At 48.0% G+C, this 22,789-nt stretch overlaps 1 protein-coding gene across 2 annotated transcripts in view; it reads right to left on the minus strand.

Moving 5' to 3' along the window:
* Window positions 1-19,058, minus strand: part of BTBD16 (BTB domain containing 16) — a 70,056-nt gene extending 50,998 nt beyond the window's left edge. Inside the window, exons 1-6 of one of the 2 annotated variants that reach the window (XM_063625459.1) lie at window positions 18,834-19,058; window positions 15,252-15,311; window positions 13,409-13,557; window positions 6,465-6,538; window positions 4,142-4,285; window positions 412-501 (exon numbers count right to left, since the gene is read on the minus strand). In XM_063625459.1, the coding sequence (XP_063481529.1) occupies window positions 412-501; window positions 4,142-4,285; window positions 6,465-6,538; window positions 13,409-13,557; window positions 15,252-15,269 (475 nt within the window). In that variant the 5' untranslated portion in view covers window positions 15,270-15,311; window positions 18,834-19,058. Of the gene's footprint in view, window positions 1-411; window positions 502-4,141; window positions 4,286-6,464; window positions 6,539-13,408; window positions 13,561-15,251; window positions 15,312-18,833 lie in introns of both variants that reach the window. The other variant, XM_055246656.2, reaches the window with a different exon arrangement.
* Window positions 19,059-22,789: the final 3,731 nt, after the last annotated feature.

A 22,789-nucleotide genomic window follows, 5' to 3' on the forward strand; every position in this document is an offset into this window, starting at 1 on the left:
TTGAGGGAGGTGAGAGGTGGTCCTTGGCAGGAAGAGGCAGGTAAAGTGTTATGTGGGAGCAAGGCTGGGCATGATGGCTTCCCTGGGTGGGTGTGAGCCTAAAGCAGCAATTCCTTTTGCGCTGGGTCCGTCTCTGAAAAGCCGCTATCTTCTCCCGATCTCTGCATCCTTCACACCCTTTCTCAATGACAAGAACCTCTCTTTAGTAGTATTCCACCTTCTTCCATTTCCCCAAGTCACCCTAGCCTTCTCACCCTTTCTTTCTTTGCATGTTCGGGCCTTTTTAACAGGAAAGCAGTGAACACTGTCTACTGTTGGTTTGTTTTGCTTTGTTGTTGCTTGTTCATTTTTAAATCTGGGGGGACCATTCGTTCAATGGCATTCTCAGAATATAGACGGATATATACATACCGACTTTAGTGACCCGTGGGTCATTGATCTTCAAGGAAATGGTGATCCTCTTTGCAGGAGATTTTTCTTTGGTCTTCTTAGGTGATTGAGCTAGTAAAGGAAATGAGATGACGATGGATGGATGTGATAACCATGGTGAAGACACAGTGGGAGGCACCCACCACCCTGGCATGACTATGAGCTATCAAGACATGTATCACACTATATTTTCTTTGTTTCATAGATGTAAATAATTAATTAATTAATTTAATTTTTGTGTGTGAGATGGAGTTTCACTCTTGTCACCCAGGCTAGAATGCAGTGGCACTGTCTAGGCTCACTGCAACCTCTGCCTTCTGGGTTCAAGCTATTCTCCTGCCTCAGCCTCCCAAGTAGCTGGGATTATAGGCATGCACCACCGCGCCTGACTAGTTTTACATTTTTAGTAGAAATGGAGTTACACCATGTTGGCCAGGCTGGTCTCGAACTCCTGACCTCATATGATCTGCCCACCTCGGCCTCCCAAAGTGCTGGGATTACAAATGTGAACCACCGTGCCCGGCCCATAGATGCATTTTTAAATACTTATTTACTTTGAAATAGCTTAAGACTCATAAGAAGTTGCAAAAATAGCGCAGAGTTCCCACGTATCCCTCGCCTAACTTCCCCCAACGATCCTGCATAGCCCTGTGCATTGTGAAAACTGAGAAACTGATGCTCACACTGCATTTTGCATATTTATGACCTCCCCCATCCTTGCTCTTATTAGGCTTTGAGCAGTTTAAGGGCAGAGTGAACCTCAGTCATTTCTGTACCCTGAGCACCTGGAGCAGTGCGGGCAGGCAGTGGGAGTGCCACCTGCTGAAGGGTGAACATGGGACTGAGGTGTCTATGTGGTGGCTATTGTCACTCTGCCCCAGAGAGCTCCACTCTGGGGACCCCTGTCACTGAGGATTTCCAGGAGGAAGGGAAAAGCTAGCCCAATTCATTGCTAGCCAATGCCATCCACTCAGTCATCCTAGAATGTGAGTTACAGAGTGGCACTGCTCTCAGGTCTCCAGAGGTGCCCCACACCCTTGGCACAAAAGCCAGGGCCCCACTAGCAGCCCCAATTCCCACATGGCCTGCAACCCCTGCCTACTGCTCTGCCCATCATGCCACCTGCCCCCCCACCGGCATGCTCCTCGGGATGGTGTGGGGCTCCCACCCTCCCTGCCTCATCAGGGGTCTTCTCACATGTTCCTCCCCCGGAGATGCCTTTCCTGACCCCAAATGTAAGGTAGCACCCCACTCCCCCGCTAACTGGCTTTATTTTTCTTCAGAGACTAACTTGACCATGACCTTCTATTTACTACTCTGTGTCCCTGTTGTGCTTTTCCCCCCAGCAGCTCAGCTGAGGTGGTTCACTCGCCGCTCCACCCCGTGGGCCCACCGCAGGCTGGTGCTAGTAAATATCAGCTGAATGAATGCAGCACATGGATTCCATCACCAGGGAGCTCAAGGTTCCAGATAATGAAAAATGATGTGAGCCAGAGCAAAAAAGTCCATCATCTTGTGCAACTATAAAGAAAGAGAGAGCAAAGGATCCTTTCCCCTCCAGCTCCCCTCGCTGTCATCCGTCACCTGGCTCTGTACTGGCTCTTACTCAGCAAATACTCACTGAGAACCTACTAAGCACCAGGCTTGTTCCACTCTGGGTCACATTCTTCTCCAGCATGACTACAAGTCCTCCCATCTGCTCACTCCAGCCTGCCATCCACCCCATGGCAGGGAGTAAATGGGAGGATGCATGTGAGTGCCTGGCACACAGTAGGCATGCAGGAGGTGGCAGTTAATATTATAATGTGTCACGATATTTGTCATGCTTTCCCATCATTTTGGGCTTGTCTGTCCCCTCAGATGGTAAGCTCCTAGCACAATGCGTGGCATAAGCTAAGCATTCCACATAGGAAGGAAGGAAGAAAAGAAGGAAGAGGGAGGGAGGGAGGGAATCAGTTATGTCAGAGTAAGTGAAAGACAGAAATTCAGTATTCCCTCCAGGTTGAGTAAAACCCCCAAATTGAATAAGATATCAATAATTTGCTCATACTCTTCTCCAAAGTTCTCCAAAGCCAAGGTGGTTAGTTTGTTTTTAGTAAGTGGGCCACTTCCTCCTTGGATTCCATGCTAGAGAATAAACACGTCTCCAAGACAGCTGCTCCTCCACTCTCCATGGAAGGAAATTGAGCAGCTGGAGAGCCTGTGCATCTCTGCCGAGTCCAGCATTCCAGGGTCTGGCCAGAAGGTCCAGGATAGCAACACAGATGATCTCAAGAACACGAAAGTGATAACCGTGAGATAGGTATGCAAACCACCATTGTGAGATATGCTTGCTTTTAAAGGCACACGAAGGACTGTGACTGTTCCTATTGAAAGACGTGAATCCCAGGACTTGATCGGTCCATGGAGCTTGCGAGGAGACCCTGGAGTTGTGACAGTCCAGGGCACTGGGGTTTCATCTCTGCACCTTCCCTCTTGTCTCTCGCCAGGCGTAGCCTCTAGCAGAGAGGCTTGGATCAGAGTGGCTGTCTTAGCAGGGCTAAATGTTTTCATTTTAGGGACCCATTCTAGACATGATAAAGACCGTAATGTTAATGACTCCATTTCCGCTTCCAAATTATCCTGCTTTTCCATGAACTCACTGTCTGGCTCACCAGAGCCTTTCACTGATGGCCTGGTGAATGTTTTGACTTGGGTACAGGAGAGATGGAAGAGCCCAGTCTGGCTCTTGAAGACACTGGGACAAAGGCTTCGGAAGAGCAGAGGCTCATGAGCCAGCACCGAGCTTGCTGCAGTTCTGCAGGAGCCCAGTTGGCTCTCACTGCCTGCACAGCGGGGAAGGGATGAGTCAGATTCCCGCAGGCAGCGGGGCTCTCCCTCCAGGCTCAGGCTCAGGGAGGGGGAGTGACTGGGGGCTCCGGCTGCCTGTCTGGCTCTAGAATAACAGGGCTTTGCTGTCATGTCTTGGAAATAGAAAGTCCATCATGACTGGTATGCTGGCTGGCTTTGGGGGCCTCGAATTTTCCATGGCACCTGCTTATGAGTCAGCCCGAGGGGATGCCAACCTGTAGCCCAAAGCAGCAGCTGGCAGTGCAGATGGAGATGACTTAGAGACCAGGTGAGAGGAGGCTGGGGCGGTCAGGACTGGAAAAGGAGACAAAGAAAGAAGTGGCCTACATTCTTTCTGGAGTAAGGTGGAAGAGAGACGAGAAGAGAAGAGGCAAGAAAAGCAAAGACAACAACAAAATAGATGCACACATGTGGGACTTGAACTAGCATACTTAGGGCCAAATGAGCCACAGAGATGAGAACTCCACCTTCCTTCCGGAAAGCTCTTCAGAAAATTCCACATAGCCCATTTTTTCTTTTCAAAGAAGTAGGTAGAGTCTCTATGTCTGGGCTGGCCAGACAAGACTCAGGTTATTACAAAGATAATAACTGGCATGTACTGAGTGCTTGCTGTGTGCCAGGCCTTGTTCTAGAACTTCACACCTAGTACCTCCTCTACTCTTCAAAGCCGCATCCTAAGAACTATTATCCCCATTTTACAGTTGAGGAAACCGAGGCTGTCACAGGATGAGATAACACCATGTAGCCTTGCTCTTGACTGCTAGAGTGACTGTGGTCTCAAAACAGATAACCATGTTCCACGCTGGGACCATCACGCTAGAGGGCACTGGGGCTCCAGCACTGGGCGCCAGGGAGGAAGTACCTCGCAGAAGTTCCTCCAGCTCCCTCAGGGGGTGTGTGGTGCCCTGCCTCAGGGCTTTCAAGTAGAGCTTGGCCAAGGTCTCAGACTGAAAAAGCTGGGGCTGATGGAGCTCCCATTTGAAGCCCAGGCACTCGAGAATCACATCTGAGGACAGAAAATGGTGCTGAGCAAACACATCAGTAACGTCCCCACCCAAAGATGCATCAGCTTCCTCTCCCCCAACTCCTTTGCTCAGTGGATCATTAAGCAGATGAAGCAGGCAAGCAGCCTCCCCAGGCATCTCAAAAAGGAAGCAGTGAAGTGTGGGCCTCAGGGGCTTAGTGGCTTTGAGGGGGACACCGAACCAGTCTTACAGGGTCACCCAGGACATGTCATGTGTCCAGGACAGCTGTCGGCTAACAGCTGTAGGACTTCAGAGGCACTCGTGCTGCCCTCCAATGTGGGAATGAGGAAAAGCTTCGTGGAAGAAGGACATTGTCTGGGGCTCTCTTGGGGGGCCTCGTTCTGGCTTCCCCTATGACAGTGTTTCTCAGCCACGGCACTGTCAACATTTTGGGACAGATACATGCCTGTTGGGGCGCTGTCCCGTGCACTGTGGATGCCCAGTAGCAGCCCTGGCATCTACCTAGTACATGCCAGTAGCACTCCCTCCCCAGCGGTGACAACCAAAAATATTTCCAGACATTGCCAAGTGTCCGCAGTGAAGCCAAATCACCCCCCAGTTCCCCGTTGAGAACTACTGGGCTATGAGTATCAAAAGCATGACCCATCTGAAAAGCAATAGCAGGCCCACCAATGAGGGTAGGATTCTCATGACCCTCCTTTGACAGTATAAAGAAGGCTCTTTGCAAACTGTAGAAGACTTTCTTCAGGGGCATCTAACCTGAGGATAAAATCAGTGATCACTAAAAGAAGAGGCTTTTTGATAGAGGAGGGCAGATGGCGAAACCAGGGATGCCAGGCCAGGTGAGGCTCGAGAGGCCATGGGGAGAGGACTCTGCATGGCTCAGCTCCTGTGTTGTTAGTACAGAGCTGGGGGAAGGAGAGGTGCCTAGAACCCTCAATCTGAGTGCCAGACAGGACCTGAAGGGCCACTAGCCCCATCTACATATTTCTTGATTTTTGCCATTAGTTTCATGGTGTGACCTTCGGTACCTGATTCTTCTTCCTGTTATTATTATTGTTATTCACCAATGTTATGATATTGTTTGGTGCTGGGGTTCAGGGGGGTTTGCATCTCAAATATTACATCACCTTAGGTGGTCTGGTTATGCTGAGTTAGAAAAAGTCTCAGCCCATTAGGGTGATTATAGGCAGGAGCGGAATTGTGGATACAGCATATTCACTCACTGGATGTCAATTTCCACTTTCAGGATGGCAAATGCATGGCAGCCATCACTAATCAATTCAGAGCTCTTTCTCTCATGCCAGGAGATGGTCTCAGACTACTTCTCCTGTTCAGAGTTGAAGGTGAGAAAAGAATTTATTAGCCTCTCTTTGGAAAGGAGGCTGACTCTGATCTCAGGCAGTCACACCATGCAGTAGGCTTTGCCCCAAAAAAAAAAAAAAAATCTGCTTTAAGAAGCTGCCTCCTCATGAGGCTCAATGAACCTTTTTCTAGCAAAAAAGGACCTATCCTGATTCTTGATCCTGCCTCAGAAAAGTCCTCTTGAACAAGTGCAGCTGTGAACATCCAAGTCATGACTGGTTAGAGCTCAAAGAGAAAAAGAACATCTGCTTTATGCTTGCTGCACTCTGTTTAGTCTTTCAATACAAAGACTACTTTTTTTTTTTTTTTTGAGATGGAGTCTTGCTCTGTCACCCAGGCTGGAGTGCAGTGGCGCAATCTTGGCTCACTGAAACCTCCTCCTCCTGGGTTCAAGTGATTCTTCTGCCTCGGCCTCCTGAGTAGCTGGGATTACATGTGCATGCCACTACAACCAGCTAGTTTTTGTATTTTTAGTAGAGACAGGGTTTCACCATGTTGGCCAGGCTGGTCTTGAACTCCTGACCTCAAGTGATTCACTCGCCTGGGCCTTCCTGCTGGGATTACAGCTGTGGGCTATTTATTGACATCAACACGTTTGTCTTTATCATGGCGAGGAGCATGTGAAAATGTGTTTACCAAGCTTGGCTTCACTCACTGCACATTTGACAAATATTTACCGGGCACCTATTATTTCTTAGATGCTGGGAAGTGGATAAGAATTGCAACTTATACACTAGCACCCTGGCTTATGGACTGGTTTCCTTCCATAAAGACCACAAGATGCCCCTGAAATCAGCAACATTCTAGCTTAATCCATGGATAACACAAACTCACCTGCTTCCCCGCTTGGGATGTCCTTGTTCTTGAAATTCTCACAGAAAAACTTCTGGATTTGTGAAATGCATAACCTCAAAGGAAAATGCAAACATAAAATCCAGGAGTTAATACTGACATTTTTCTCCAACTGCAACATGCATTATTCTAGCATAAATGTCCTTAAAGCACCCATTGATCAACCTAATCATATCTCGCCCTTTGGAAGAGCTTTCTCAGGTCACCATTTGCCGATCTGAAAAACTGTAGGCTTTCTGATAGCTGGCTCATAATGCTGATTCCTGTTTTCAGTGTGTGGGCAGGCCTTACAGAGGAGATATCTGAGGTCATCACTGGCTGCCTGAATGACACCTTATTCAGTGTCTAAAACATTATCTGGCATATAGTAGACACTCAGTAAATATCTGCTGGGAGAAAAGAATAGAGGGTTCTGCTCATTTCTGGGATGTGAACTCACCAACAATTTTGTTTAGAGGTCATACAGGTCCCACTCTCAGTGTGTCCAAAAACTAAACTTAGCATCTACCCCAAATCCTCCCCTGCTCAGATTCTCATTTCAGGAAATGGCACCACCAGCTTGCAGTTGCCCAAGCCAGCGTGCTGAGTGTTGTTACATCTCATCACTTGCCTAGATCTTTCGAATTTGCCCATCTCTCTTTGCTGTTCTCGCTATAACCTTCGTCTAAGCCCCTGTGATCTCCCTCCAGTCACTGCCAAAGTCTCCCAGCCTCCGGCCCTGCTCTGCTGGGAGGCCTGCCTCCCACAAAACGCAAATTTGGTCTTGTCTCTCTCCTGCTGAGAATCCTCCATTGTTTCCCCATTGCTCTTGGGGGAAAGCCCAAACTCCTTAGCATGGCTAACCAGCTCCTGCATATTTCTGCAGCCTGGTCCCTCAATGGTCCCCACTCCAGCCCTTCTCAGCAGCCTGCACCTGGACCTGCCAACTGCTGCTTTCATGTCTTGTATGCACTGCTCCCTCTCCCAAATGCTCTCCTCCTCGCCTTTCCCCTTGCTAAGCTCCTACTCATTCTTCAGAATAAACTTCATTGCTGCTTTCTCTGGGGATGCTGGGCCAGTGGCTTTACCCCTGCCCGTCCTGGGATTTCCTCCTTAAAACTCTTTCTGGAGTGTCTTGTGGCTGCCTGTTTACTTGTGTATCCTCTGCAAGACAAATAGGGCATGTGTTTACTGCTATGTCCCTGGCACAAGCCATCGTGCAGGTGCTCAGCAAATATTCATTAATGAATCCATGACCACATAGATAAACACCATGGACTCATCGTGCTAAGCCAGGAAGTGAAACAAAATTTGAGTCACATATTCGCAGCTTAAAGACAGTCATCCCAGAAAGCCAGCCAGCCAAGAGACATTTGTGACCACAGCTGCTCTGTGTCATGCAGTGTCAACTTCACCACGCTGTCTCCAACAATCCCAGGAGACCCCATGGGCCAGGGTGCATGCAGGAAGCATGGGTGGGAGCCTGTGTCCAGAATATTACCAACTACGTGCTGCCCTTTCCAAGCGGGGAGGATGGCTGCCAATGACTCAGCCTAAGGCAGGCAGTGGGAGCTGGACTTGCTTATTCAACAGGAGCAGTGGAGATCTGACCCGAGACACCCTCGCTTCCTCCCTCGATCCCCCTCGTGGCTTGGGTGACATGTCTGGAAAGAGCTGGCCAGAGTCAAGAGTTCAGACCGTGATCCCAAAATGGAGCCACAGACTTTGGAAAATATGGTGCAAGGTCCATGAACTCAACTACCCTCACAAACATTGGTGTCATCGGCTGAGCCAAGGGATGCCGGGAAACAGAGGTGAGCACACTGCCTTCTCCTGGGTGTGAGGGCTGCTTGTCGAGATACGCCAATCATCATGTGGGCTCTGCCATTCCCAAGGGCTGTGGTTCATTTTAGGATCGCTGGAAAAGGGTGAGACAACTCACATGGCATCTGTGAGTTTTCTCACTGTTTGGGACTAAGTGGTCCGAGGTGAACTTCCACTGCAATGCCTGGTGCGGGATGCTGGGAACGTGCTGTTAGGCTGGAGCTCACATCCCCAAGTTACGACCATGATGGAGAAAGGCAGAAGGGGAAGAAGAGGAAGTAAGTTTCTCATGGACATGCGGACTTCCTGGAGCAAACTATCCAAAGATTTGATTAACTAGGAAGAGTTACATAGACCTGGGGCTGGACCCCAGTCCTTCCATTTTCTGCTTCTTGGTCCCAGAGGAAGGGGGGAGTGAAAGAGTGAATGTTTGGAATGCCTGGCACAGACATGCCTTCAGTTTGCATTCTCTCTTTCATTGTCTCTGTGAAAGGTATCAAAATAAAAATGGAGTTATGATGTGTTAAAAACCCTGATGGAGTCTGGCATGGTATCATGCTCCTACAGTCCCAGCTACACGCAAGGCTGAGGCAGGAGGATTGCTTTAGCCCAGGAGTTTGAGGCTGCAGTGAGCTGCGATTGTGCCTGTGAATAGCTATTGCCTTCTAGCCTGGGCAACTGGGTGAGACCTCATCTCTAAATCTCTTTAAAAAAACAAAACAAAAAAATCCACCCAACAAATATAGAGGTGGGGAAGGCCAGGAAGGGGGAGTTCTCACACATGAATGCCTGATAATAAGAACAATCACAAAAGACTCTGCAACACCTACAGCCGCACACAAAGGCCATCACAACCTCACACAAAAAAGTACTGCGAGGACATCTGCCTAGCAACTCCAACTGGTGTCACCCTTGTTATGGATCCTTGTAGCCAGGGATAATTATCTCAGAGCAATGATGTCATCCTCCTCACTTTTCCTTTAAAAACCTTTGTCTTGCCAGGCACGGTGGCTCATGCCTATAATCCCGATACTTTGGGAGGCTGAGGCAGGAGCATCACTTGAGCCCGGGAGTTTGAGACCAGCCTGGGCAACATAGAGAGACCCCATCTCTACAAAACATTAAATAAAAAATTTAGCAAGTGGTGGCCATATCTGTGGTCCCAGCTACTTGGGAGGCTGAAGCAGGAGGATCAATTGAGTCTGGGAGGCTGAGGCTGCAGTGAGCTGTGATTGCACTACTGCACTCCAGCCTGGACAACAAAGCAAGACTTGTCTCAAACAAAACAAAAAAAACCTTTGTTTTCCTTTACCTCCCTGAATACACACGTAGTTTACAGTGGCACTGGTATTCCATTGCAATGCCTGTTCCAGAATAAACATCAGCCTCTTTTAGAGAGTCTTCCTCTCCTCTCTGTTTGTTATTTAGGTTAACACGGGTCATTGGTCTCTAGGCCCACTATCCCAGAACTGCTCTCTGGTTAAAAATAAATAAAATAAAATAATATAATATAAAATAAAAATATAGGGGTCCCTTCTTCCCATTCTCACCTCTTAAGCATGACTCCTCCCACCCTTGAATGGACTTGGCATTGCGGGCAGAAAGGGAGAAAACCACTAGGCAGCCTCACCAGCTGGGGACAGGGAGGACTCTGGGTCTTTCCGAGGGCCACAACCCCCTAAGCCTTCGTGGGGGTGCCCCCTCCCCAGTCTGGCCTGAGTCATACCTCCCGTGCTGGATCTCTGGGTTTCCATGACAGCACGCATCCATACACGCCAGTGGACCCCAGGGACATTCTTGACACGTGTGCATTGAGCGTATATGTGCCAGACACTTTTCTAAGCTCCTTACATGAATCATGTCATATAATTCTCACGCAACCCTGTAAGACAGCATCCCCGCTTTGCACATAAACCAAGGCACGAAAAGATTAGGGTACTCGCAAGGAAGTTAACATTTCCTCCTCTCAGCCTCCTCACCCACACTCGGTGCCCCAGAGCCTGCAAAAGGACCAAGGCAAGAAGATCAGCAGCCTGAAGATCAGCACCTCTGAGTGGCTGACAAGGAACTCCCTGTGTCATGAAAAGCCAGACACTGCAGAAGGAAGTGTTGGCCAGCTGGGCACAATTACATATCCGAAATAGACGAGAAGCTGAGAGCCTGTTCCCTCAGCTTTCCACCATGAGTGACCTTTTCCGTAACTCAAGAAATAGATTGGTCCAGCTCTTGTCCAAGCAGACAGCACCCCCAGGTGGGAAAGGCAGCAACGACACCAAACATGACACGAACACAGCTTGCCAGGTGGGGCAGAAACAGCCATGTAGTGCTTCGGGGGATATAACGTATGTTGCATGGGGGCATTCCAGGCCCTTACTGACAGTGGAGTTTGCCACCTGAGAGTTGCCTGATGCCTGAAGGTTCACAAGGGTTGCCAGGAATAAGCCCTTCATGTTACACACAACCTTTATTCTTTCTAAGAAGTTACTCACAATCACATGGAACAAATTCCTATTGTGAACACAAAGAAAAGATGTGTGTGTGTGTGTGTGTGTGTGTGTTTCTCTTTCTCTGTCTCTTTTTTATTTTTAGAGACAAATCTCGCTCTGTCTCCCAGGCTGGAGTGAAACGGCACAGTCATAGGTCACTGCATGCAGCCTCAGTCTCCTTGGCTCAAGTGATCCTCCCACCTCGGTCTCCCAAGTAGTTGGGACTACAGGTTCACGCCAGCATACCTGGCTAATTTTAAAATTTTTTGTAAAGACAGGGTCTCACCATGTTGCCCCATGCTGGTCTCAAATTCCTGGCTTCAAGCAATCCCCCCACCTTGGCCTCCCAAAGCACTGGGATGACAAGTATGAGCTACCATGCCCAGACAAGTTTGTGTTTATTACAGAACATCAGTTTCTCCCATACTCAATAGACTGCACCAGTAACTTCAATTCTTCATCCCTCCCTCTGTCCAAACCTTTTGCCTCCATACTGCAAAGTTTCTCTCCATAAGGAGATGGAGTGTGTTTTCTGTCCCTTGACTGGGAGTTTGGCCACGTGGCTTGCCTCAGTTCATGGGGCCTAGTGAATGTGAAATGGTGGAAGGTTTGAAAGACACACGTGCTCCTGGGCTTACCCTCGTGCCCTCTGCTGTCACCATGATAAGCATGTGCCCAGGCTAGCCCATCTCAGGAGGAGGACAAGAGGCTCATGGAACAGAGCCCAAGTGCCCTGGCAGAACCAATCCTGGATCAGCTGAGCACCAGATGCATGGCTGTAGACTTGCCCAGAACACCTGGGAGGATCTGCTGCCTCTGGACATGCAGCTTCCCAATACCACAAAGGAGAGGGCCAGATGTGTAAAAGCTTCTCCCCAGAAGACCGGTTCCTCTGCCCCTGTGCTGCTGGAGGAAGGTGTTGTCCTGGAGGAAGGAACTGCGGAAGGTGCAAGGAGGCAGAGTGAAATAAAGGGGGTATTGACTGGCAGAGCACAGAGCTGAGACACCCCAAGATGAAATCACCGGGATTAATTACTAAAATGCTGCTCAGGCAGTAAAGAAAATAGTTCTGTTTACTAAGCATCTACTATTTGCCAGAAACAGTGCTAAGCATTTTCAATATATGGCTTCATTTAATCCTCAAGATGACTCTTCATCTTGAAGAAGGTGCTATATAACCATTTGAAAGATGAGGAAACTGAGACCCAAAGAGGGTTAGCCACTGACTAAAGTCACAGAATTAGTAAGTGAAGAAGTGGGGATTCCAGCCCTATTGATAGACTGCTTTTAACAGTCCAAATGCCCAGCACCAAATGCCATTTCTGAACCCCACCCCTCAGGCCACCGCCTCCAGTTTGGCTCAGTGACTCCTAGAGACTTAGTTCCTGCTGCCCAGACCCTCTTATCAGCTTTTGGGATCACTTTGCCTCTGTTCCTAGGCCTAGCTCCAGCACCTGCATCCCTGGCCCAGCCCTGGCACTAAGGAACTGGGCAACGGAACAGGGTTGGCCAGTGGCTCTAGAGAGGGAAGATTTGGCTACTCGCTGAAGAAAGATTGAGCAGACAGTTCTTCTGTGCCAGGTGCTGTTCCAGGGGTACAGTCCACGCTCACTTTGATTTGGCTGTGAGCTCACAAGACTGATGCGCCAGCCTAGGGATGGTAGTTGCATCAAGCCAGGTCCATGGCACCAGGGAAATGAGGTGTGCCTTCTGCAATAGGGTTGCTACAAATTGCATGTTTGTTTCCTCCAAACCTCTTGTAGAAATTTGATCCTCAATGTTGGAGGTGGGGCCTAATGGGGGGTATTTTGGTTATAAGGGCAGATCCCTCATGAATAGATTAATACCATCCCTCAGGGGTGGGTTCTCTCTCTCTTAGTTCCCACAAGAGTTGGTTGTCAGCAAGAGCCTGGGACCTTCCCTCTCTCCTCTCTCTTGCTTCCTCGCTTGCCATGTGATCTCTGCACACTCGGCTCCTCTTCGCCTTCCACCATGAGTACAAGCAGCCTGAGGCCCTCACCAGAAGCTGAGCAGATGCTGGCGCCATGCTTCTTGTGCAGCCTGCAGAACCTTGAGCCAAATAAACCTCTTTTCTTTATAAATTTCTGATCCTTAGGTATTTCTTTACAGCAACATGAACAGACTAAGGCAAGGGTCCAGCTCTGTGTTTCCAGGAGAGGCAAGAGAGAACTGATCACATGGAGAAGTGAGGGTCTAGCCTACTGCTCGGAATGCCATGAGATTGAGAGAAGATCAATTGACTGGGTGAAAATGGACATTCACAAGCTGTCTAAACACTGAGCCAGGACTAAGTAAGTTTTGTTTGTCCAAAAATCAGTTGGTCCCTGGATAATAAACTCAGAATCCTGTTTGGGTTCAAAGTTCCCAATGGGAAGAAAAATTGTAAAAAAAAAAAAAAATTCAATCTTTCTCTGTACATTTGTAACCACTCAGATTCTCAGAGGCAGTAATCACTTATGACCCTGTCCATGCCTGAGAGCTGGCTCCAGAGGGAGCCTTCCTTGCAGATGTGCCCTTGACAGCCACTCCAGCCAATCAGAGTGGCCCAGTCATCAGGCACCTCCCCTCCCAGGAATGATGGGCCATTCCCTCCCACAAACCTTTGAGTCTCCCTACCTGTCTGGGTTCCTCAGAGCTTCCTCAAAGTCTATGCTCAGAGCCTTGCACATCTGGGAAAGTGAGAGCAGGTCCCCAGAAAAAGATTGTCTGGGGAAACGCCACCGGTTGGTTGAGCCAGTGATCCAGCGTTCCAGCCGAGCTTTGTGCTGCTTGGTAATCAAAGAAAGAGAAGACATTTTTTTTCTAACTTCACATAAATGCCAGGTTTTCCAAATTGTATAGCAGGAAGGAAATCAAGACAAATTTTACAGTTCTGGTTAATTTTTGAACATGGCTAATATTTCTCACGAGACATCTCAAGGCAGAGACGCTGTATTCCGTAGACCAAGGATCTCAAGCTACAAGGTAATTTGGAATTTAGGATCTAGGACAAGAGGTGTCAGAGGGCAAGAGGTCTGGGAGAAATATTGTTTTTTGCAGGTAGCTCTCTGAAGAATCCACAAGCAGGGATAGTATTATGCTTTAAGTACTGTCCTTTGAGTACTTATCCTAACGTGTCATACAGAGAGATATTAAACTGTGGAGATCTTGGGCAAGGAATTTTTTTTTAATGGTGGTAAAATATACAAAACATAAAATTTTATCTATTTTACAGTGTACAATTTGGTGGCATTTAGAACATTTACAATGTTATGCAACCAATACTACTACCTAATTCCAGAACATTTTCATTATCCCCAAAAGAAATTCCATACCAATTAAATTGTCACTCCCTGTTCCCATGTCCCCAGCCCGTGACAACCACTAACCTGCTTTCTAAGATTAGCCCCTATGTTCTGACTTTATGTTTTCACCTGTTCTGGATATTGCATACAAGTGGAATCACACAATATGTGGCCTTTTGTGGATGGCATCTTTCACATAACATAATGTTTTCAAGGTTCATCCATGTATTGGTACTTCATTCCTTTTTAAGGCTGAATAATATTCTGTTGTGTAAATATTCCACATTTTGCTTATTCCTTCATCAGCTGATGGACACTGGGGTTTTTTTTATACCTTTTGGCTATTGTGAAGAGTGCTGTGAATATTCATGGAGAAGTTTTTGTTTGAACACCTGTCTTTGTATTCTTTTGGTTATATGCCCAGGAGCAGAACTGCTCAGTCTTAGACATTTTCTTGAGGCTCCAGGGGAAATTCAGCAATTTCCTTAAAAAAGAAGGACGATACCCAGCATGGATGTAAACCTTAGACTGAAGGCTCAAAGCAACCTAGCAAGGAAAAAAGCACCAGAAGGGACCCACAGGAATGGATGTCATTGATCCCAAGCCACCCAGGGCACCAATGGAGAGGTGGCGAGACCATGGGCCACGGACTAGAGCATCTGAGTTCAAATTTTACTTTCTAGTTGTGTGACCTTGAGCAAGTTATTTAACATTCTGAGGCTCTCAGGTCTCATGTGTAATGGGAATGATGGGTGGTGGTGGTGACAGTAATGGTCGTCGTGACAACGACGGTGAGGATGGTGATGGTGGGGATTCTGGGGATATCATCTTGTTTCCAATGTTGTAGAAAGTATAAAGTAGAATAAAGGTTGGGAAATACGCCTTAGTATAGTGCCTAGAAGAGGGTGGGTGATTAAAAACTGTGGAATCTGAGTCTAGATGTAGTCCTGCTGTCACGTAAAACGTCGAAGTAAAACATCGTCAGCTCAGACCACAAGCCTGCTCTCTGCTCTTTGGACAGCGCTGCCTGGACGCGCTCTTTCCAGCCGAGTCAGCCAATAACGCTTGAGGTCCTCGGTGGTGCAGGACCCAGCCCCTTGTGGAAATTTGTCAAAATGACCATGACCAAGTGCTTCTTCTCATCACCTACCTTCTTGAGAAACTGATCTACTTACCGTGTTCGACATTATCATGAATGAAAGTGGAAATTACGCAGGAGAGAAAAGATAAGCAACCTAGAAGACAAAAGAGGTAAAGGTGACATTTTCCATACTTTTCAAAATATTATGGAGGAGATTGGCCTAAAGAATCTATATTTTGCCACAGGAACAATAATGAATAAGCCTCGAATGTGGGTTATTTATCAATCAAGAGAATATCTTGTTGTTGCTGGGTTTTTTTTGTTTTTTGTTTTTTGTTTTTTTTGTAAGCAGGTGAATAGACAGATCTCTGCTGTTGTTCTGGGAAAGTGGCTCAGATAAAGCAAAACAGAAGATAATCCTTTGCCAAAGTGAGGAAGACCAAAAGATAGCTATAAGTAGGCTGATCACATAATTGATCATTCAGACCAGGAGACTAAAGGGATGATATTAATAATTAGGCCTGGACAATGGCTGTAGGCCAGGGCTGCCCTGGAGCCCTGTAGACTGATGGTCACCCTAGCTTACAGGGTCATGAAAGAGGAAGAGTGGAAGGACTTTCCAGCTATCTCTGAACATTATCAGGGCTGTTGGGTTACAAGCAACAGAAACCCATTTGATTATGGGGTTGGGGGGAGGTTAAGATTGATTGGAAGGATGGTGATGAGAGGAGGGTCTCATAGACTCAAAAGGAAACTGGAGAACTCTCTGGGAAAGAACAGGAAGCAGCTGCAGGGACCTGGGTGGCATGCACCAGGAGTTGGTGGCTGTTGTTGTCAGGCGCTGCCTCTAGCATGAGTCGGCTCTCCCACAGTCCATCTATGCAGGGTTCTTTTCAATCCAGATTCTCAGCAAGAGGCCCCAGCTGGCCTGGCTTAGCTCAGGGGCCCACTCTTTGGCCCCTGAGGGCAGACACCTTGACTAATTCTCCCAACAAGAACGTGCACTGGGGACTGGGTAGTTCCCCAGAGCAACATCGGAGAAGAGGAGAAGCGGGCGAGCTGGTAAAACCAGCAGAAGCCACAGCACTTGATGACCAAGAACCTCAGTTGACCTCCCTTTGCTCCCCAAACAGCACTTCACCTGCATCACAGCCATGGCTATGTTCATCCATTCACCAACAAGCATTTCCTGTGCAGTCGCCATATAGAGAGAGGTGTTAGCCGTTTCTGAGAGACAGCAGTGAGCAAAATGCACATCCTTGCCTCATAGAGTTTCCATTCCACTTGGGCAGACAGGCTTTTCTTTGCCTTTTAATTGCCTTAATTGGACTTTTTAATTGCAAAAGTATTAATAATATAAGCTTGTTGTAACGAGTGAACCAATACAATGACAGGAAAGAAAAATTTAACATAGCTGCATTAATATTACTTTTTCTTTTTTTGAGACAGGGTCTTGCTCTGTTGCCCAGGCTGGAGTGCAGTGGCATGATAAAGGCTCAGTGCAGCCTCAATCTTCTGGGATCAAGTGATCCTCCCACTTCAGCCTCCCCAGTAGCTGGGACTACAGGCGTCCACTACCACACCTGGCTAATTTTTTAATTTTTCCAGAGCCAGGGTTGCCCAGACTGATCTATATTGCCCAGACTGGACTTGAACTCCTGATATCAAGCAATCCTCCTGCCTTGGCCTCCCAAAGTACCAGGATTATAGGCATGAGCCACTGTGCCTGGCCACATAATATTTCATACAGTGAATGCATCATTATTTATTAAAATATTCCTCTGCCAAGTCATTGAGGTTATTTCCTATATTTTATTCCCATAATAAAAACAATGGGAACAATATGCATACACATTATTAAGGCAGTTTGTGTACATATGTATATACATATATCTATACGTCACCTATATCTGCATCTGTATATGTATATGTGTATGTATGTGTGTATATATATATATCTTTGTGTTACTGTTTTTATTTCTATGAAATAGTCTTCCAAGTGGTATAGTTATGTCAGAGATCTGTATCTTCAATTGAAATAGTTAATACCAATTCACTTGCCCCCAAATTGCGGCAATTAACATTCCTATCACCAATTTAGAAGTGTTGTTGTTTTTTTCACAACATCTCCAGTACTAGGTAGTATCATCATATTTATTTTTGCCGAGCTGGTGAGTGTTGGATGGTTTCAGATTCTTATTTTAATTTGAACTTTCCTGGCTACCAGTGGGGTTGAGCATTCTTTTATCTATTTATTGGCCCTTTAATTTTTTTTTTTTTTTTTTTTCTGAAAACTGCCTAATCATAGGCTTTCCGCATTTTTCTACTGGGTTACTGTAGTTTCCTTAGCATTTTTTAAGGAGCTCTCTATGTACTGGGGACACTAACATTTTGTCTGCCATACATGCTGCAGAAGTGTATCATTTGTCTTTTGACTTTATGGTAAACAAATTGTTTCATTAGGTATGAAAATATGTCAAGTGTGTGTATGTGTGTGTGTGTGTGTGCATGTGTGTGTGTGTGTGTGTATCTCCTTTGCCAGTCTCTAATTTGAAAACATATATGGGGCCAGGCCCGGTGGCTCATGCCTGTAATCCCAGCACTTTGGGAGGCTGAGACGGGTGGATCACCTAAGGTCAGGAGTTCAAGACCAGCCTAACCAACATGATGAAACCTTGTCTCTACTAAAAATACAAAATTAGCTGGGGATGGTGGCGCATTCCTGTAATCTCAGCTACTTGGGAGGCTGAGGCAGGTGAATCACTTGAAGTCGGGAGGCGGAGGTTGCAGTGAGCCAAACTCACACCATTGCACTCTAGCCTGGGCAACAAGAGTGAAACTCTATCTCAAGGAAAAAAAAAAAAGGAAAGAAAAAGAAACATGTCTGGGTACAAACATGGCCCTGGTGTTTGTACCCACCTGCCGGTGTCCTCATTTGCAATTGCATCCATGTAAGCATGTGTGTTAAGAGCATCTTTGGCTGTTCAAGTAGCTTTCAGAGGTGCACTTCGGTTTAGCGCAATGTGTGTTTTCCTTGATGGCTGAGTTTCCACCTTGCGTGATGAGGCTTCTCCCACCCCAGGTAACACACACTTGCTTTTCTGATTCCTTTATCTCACAGGAGCCAGGATGATGAACTCCTCAGCTTAAAACCCTTCACCAGCTTCCCACTGCCCTAGACATAGACCCCCAAATCCTCAACGTGGCCTAAAGAAATCTGAGAAGAGAGAAGAGGGTTCCATTCTAAAGCAGACCCTGTCAGCACAGAATAAACCCCACGCAGGACTCGCTATGCCCACGGAGCACTGCTTCAGTTTCAGAGAGAGGGAGGCTGGGGTTTGCACTCAGCTACCCAAAGCTTCTGCTTTCTTAGATCAATATCTAAGAAGTTTTTTAGCTGATCTTGAAATCCGGGGACATCTCAATGGCCTGGAGATGTGTTCTTTCTTCATCCCACCAGGCAATCCGCCCCTTCATGTGTTTTGAGAGCCCGTGCCAAGGTCCCTGTGGGTGGGCAGGAGCTACCTACAATGGTCTCTCGGCTCCCAGACCCCTCCTGATTCCCCAAACTCCCTCCCTGGCAAGTAGACCAGAGGGACCCAAGTCTAAGCAGCACCTGTCACTAGGACACCCCTCTTGGTCTCTGAAGTGGCTGAAAAGTACCCATTGTACTTACCGTTCCAAAGCCCTTTTGCCCACCACAGGCGTGTTTACAGGGGAAGTGTGCGGAGTGGAGGAACTCCCATCGCACTGGCCTCTGAGTTACAGGAGAGCTGGGGGCTGGGCGCCTTCTGAGCCTGAAGCCTGGAAGCGCTCATCACATCTGGGGCTCACCCTTTTCTTCTTATGGGCCAAGGTGCTTTGACAGGGGGAGCTTGCCTTTGGTTTCCTGGGTGGTTGTGAGCACCACGGCAACGGCAGGGAAGCTTCCAAGCACTTCCTGTTCCAGGGCCAGGTTTCAGCTGAGGCTGGGGCTGTGTGCAAGGCCCTGGCTGATGGGGAGAAGCCGTGAGTGATGGCATCTCAGAGACCAGTGTGGGTGCCATGTGCCTCCATTCCTGTTCCTCACAGCACCTGGGGCAACCCAGGACAGAGCCTCAGTGAGAATCAACCCCCAAATCCTCAGGCTTCATCTGTCAAAGGAGAAGATTAGACTAGAAGCTTCTCAGATGCCTCTCAGCTCTGGCATTCTGGGGTGCTCTATTTCTAGCGTTTTCTATCTGTGTTTTGACAAACATATTTCAACAAAAATTGAGCATTCTGCATTATTATTATTATTTTTTTTTTTTTTTTTTTTTTTTTTTTTTTTTTTTTTTTTTTGAGACAGAGTCTCGCTCTGTCGCCCGGGCTGGAGTGCAGTGGCGCAATCTCGGCTCACTGCAAGCTCCGCCTCCCGGGTTCACGCCATTCTCCTGCCTCAGCCTCCGAGTAGCTGGGACTACAGGCGCCCGCCACCGCGCCCGGCTAATTTTTTGTATTTTTTAGTAGAGACGGGGTTTCACCGTGGTCTCGATCTCCTGACCTCGTGATCCGCCCGCCTCGGCCTCCCAAAGTGCTGGGATTACAAGCGTGAGCCACCGCGCCCGGCCATTCTGCATTATTAAAAGCTATGCCTAATGAGGTACTTTGTTGATGATTTTTAATGCTGCTCTCTCTGGGAGTTAAGGACTGCCTAAAAGTCAAGGGTAAGACCAAGAGCCTTCAAGCTGGCATCCAGAGTGGAAATGTTTGGGTTTGTTTGTCTTCTTTTGTTTGGATTTTTTTTGAGATGGAGTCTCACTCTGTTGCCAAGGCTGGAGTGCAGTGGTGTGATCTTGGCTCACGGCAACCTCCGCCTCCTAGGTTCACCGGGTTCAAGCAATTCTTGTGCCTCAGCCTCCTGAATAGCTGGGATTACAGGTGCCCGCCACCACACCGGCCTAATTTTTGTATTTTTAGTAGCGACGGGGTTTCACCATGTTGGCCAGGCTGGTCTTGAACTCCTGACCTCAGGTGATCCGCCCACCTCGGCCTCCCAAAGTGCTGAGATTACAGGTGTGAGCCACCATGCCCGGCCCTGAGTGCAATCTTGCAGTGTCCTCAACAACGTAGCCTATGAAGCCCATGACCCAAACTAGGGGATTGGGAGGTGGAGGCCACATGGGTCAGGGTCACATGGGTCACCACGGGTTCATCAAAGGCCTAGACCACCACCCCAGGGATCACAGAAATCCCTAGTTACAGTAATAGGAACCCGGAGGCAGTACAGCTTGTATGACCCGAGGCCAGCCTCTCCTAGGTCACATATATCCTAAAGTAAAACAGGAAAGTAGCTGCGCTGCCTCCTGTGGCTGTGATCTAGAAACTACGAAACACTCTATAAATGGGAGGTACTCCTGAATTTATCTCCTCCCTCAGCCCTCAAATCCTGTGATTCTACTCCTCCCAACACCATATTCTGCTTTGCAGAGAAGCTGATCACTGTGGAATGTTCTGTGAGTGGCTTACCCATCTTGGCATCCCCAGAGCCCCAGCAACCAAACTTGGACTTTAGAAAGTGCTCAATAAACATCTCTAGAATTGGGTAATTGGATGTCCTAGTCCATAACCACCACACTGCCTGTGCACCTGCTTGAGTGCCACATGCATACGTGTGCACATGTGATTATGTATGCATAGGTGTGTGTGTCTGCTTCTGTGTTTGGGTACGAACATGGCCCTGGTGTTTGTACCCACCTGCCTATGTCCTCATTTGCAACTGCATCCATGTATGCACATGTGTTAAGAGCATCTTTGGCTGTTCTAGTAGCTTCTAGAGGTGCACTTCAGCTTAGAGCAATGTCTCTTGGTTGTGCATTGGATTTTGGGTTTGGGAGTGAGATGACAGGGGTTTCATGGTAGTATACAACTGATCCCAGCAACTGCCACCTGGTTGGAGAAGCAGCTGATTATCAGGTTTTCGGTGTTTAGTAGAAGCAGCAGCAGCTGGTGCTGCAGTCAGGATTTGAGGTGGGGCCCAAAGGAATCCACTACTGCTCACCTCTCAGCCCTAGCTCTTCTGGAGATCAGGAGGTAGGGAGGGACGTGCACAATGAGAGAACCAGTGGGAGAAGAATGTAGGTGACAAGGGGCTGAAGACACTGGCATGTCTTAGAGAGGGGGGTTAGGAACCCCAGTTCAAGGTCTGCCTACCATCCCTAGACCCTCAGGGGCAGCACGAGACAGGAAGCAGGCCTCTAACAGCTGCTGCAGGGGCCTCAGGAGCCAGAGGCAGAGGCTGCACTCCTGATCCCGGTGTGGGCCCTCGCTCATGCTTGAAAAACAAACACTTGTTAATTTATTTTCCTTTTACAAATGCAATGCATTTATAGGCACAAATTCAGAGGCAAAAATTCTTAACAATAAAAATCATTTGGATTCCATAGCCAAATTCAGCATCATTCATAGTACATCAACATTTTGTGTGTATACACACATTTTTGAAAACGCGGTCCTGCTGTACTTGCTGTTTAACATGAGTTGTTGGCTAAATGTTAGACATTTTCTCCTGCGTTTTTGTGCATGACTGTTAATGGCGACACTGTGTTTTGTTTTTGTTTTTGTTTTGAGATGAAGTCTCGCTCTTGTCCCCCAGGCTAGAGTGCAATGACGCAGGCTCGGCTCAATGCAACCTCCACCTCCCGGGTTCAAGTGATTCTCCTGCCTCAGCCTCCCCAGTAGCTGGGATTACAGGCACGTGCCACCACACCCGGCTAATTTTTGTATTTTTAGTAGAGACAGGGTTTCACCGTGGACGCTGTGCTTCTTGATGCAAAGGCAGATGGGGATTAAGGTAACCAGCCCCTTCTGCTGGACATGTGGCAGCTGGAGGTGCAGCCCATCCATCAGGCTGGGCTCCCCTCCGGGACATTGACAGAGGCTCATCCGGGCACCCATGCACGGGTGTGCACACACAGCTGCTGTGCACCTTCTCTCTTCCCTGACCATCGTGTTGCTCTCCACTCCCCCTCGAGTCTGGTCCATGGCTTCCCTCCTAGCCCAGTGCCAAGAACATGGGGGCAGAGAGGGGCTGAGCAGAAGTCTGTGTACAAATGGACAGATTTCCTCTCTCTATGCTGCCTCTTCACCTCCAACCCAAACTTTTCCCTGCTAACTGTCCCTGGAATGTGGGACCCCATGTAAGATTTCAATTAACAAGTTTGAAAGACATTACCCTGGACCAGCTTGACATCCCACCTGCTCCATCATGGACCAACCTACGGATGCCCTCCAGGTATCACTACTGGGGTGCAGTTGAGAGCGGGCTCCCTCTAGTGGCCACTCTGGGGAAGCGTCCCAGGATGCCACACTCCCAGCAGCCCCTAGGCAGAACCCTGGCCTTGGCTGAATCCATCGCTTTCTGCAGGGTCTAGCTCAAGGATCCGGGGCCTTCAGCTCACCCCCAGAACTCTCAACACATACATCCCCCACAGATCTCCCAGGAGCTGAGCTATTGTCCAAAGTCAAAGACAGCGAATACAAGTAAGTGGAAATAGCTTCCAGCATGTTTCTCTGAGAGCTCTTTCCTGATGGTGTCAGTAACTGAACCCCTTGGGCCCAGCCCATGAAGCAGCCAACAAGCTGGAAATCCGAAGAACAAAGGTCTTCAGTGAC

Source organism: Symphalangus syndactylus, chromosome 2, assembly GCF_028878055.3.
Source record: "Symphalangus syndactylus isolate Jambi chromosome 2, NHGRI_mSymSyn1-v2.1_pri, whole genome shotgun sequence".
Taxonomy (NCBI): domain Eukaryota; kingdom Metazoa; phylum Chordata; class Mammalia; order Primates; family Hylobatidae; genus Symphalangus; species Symphalangus syndactylus.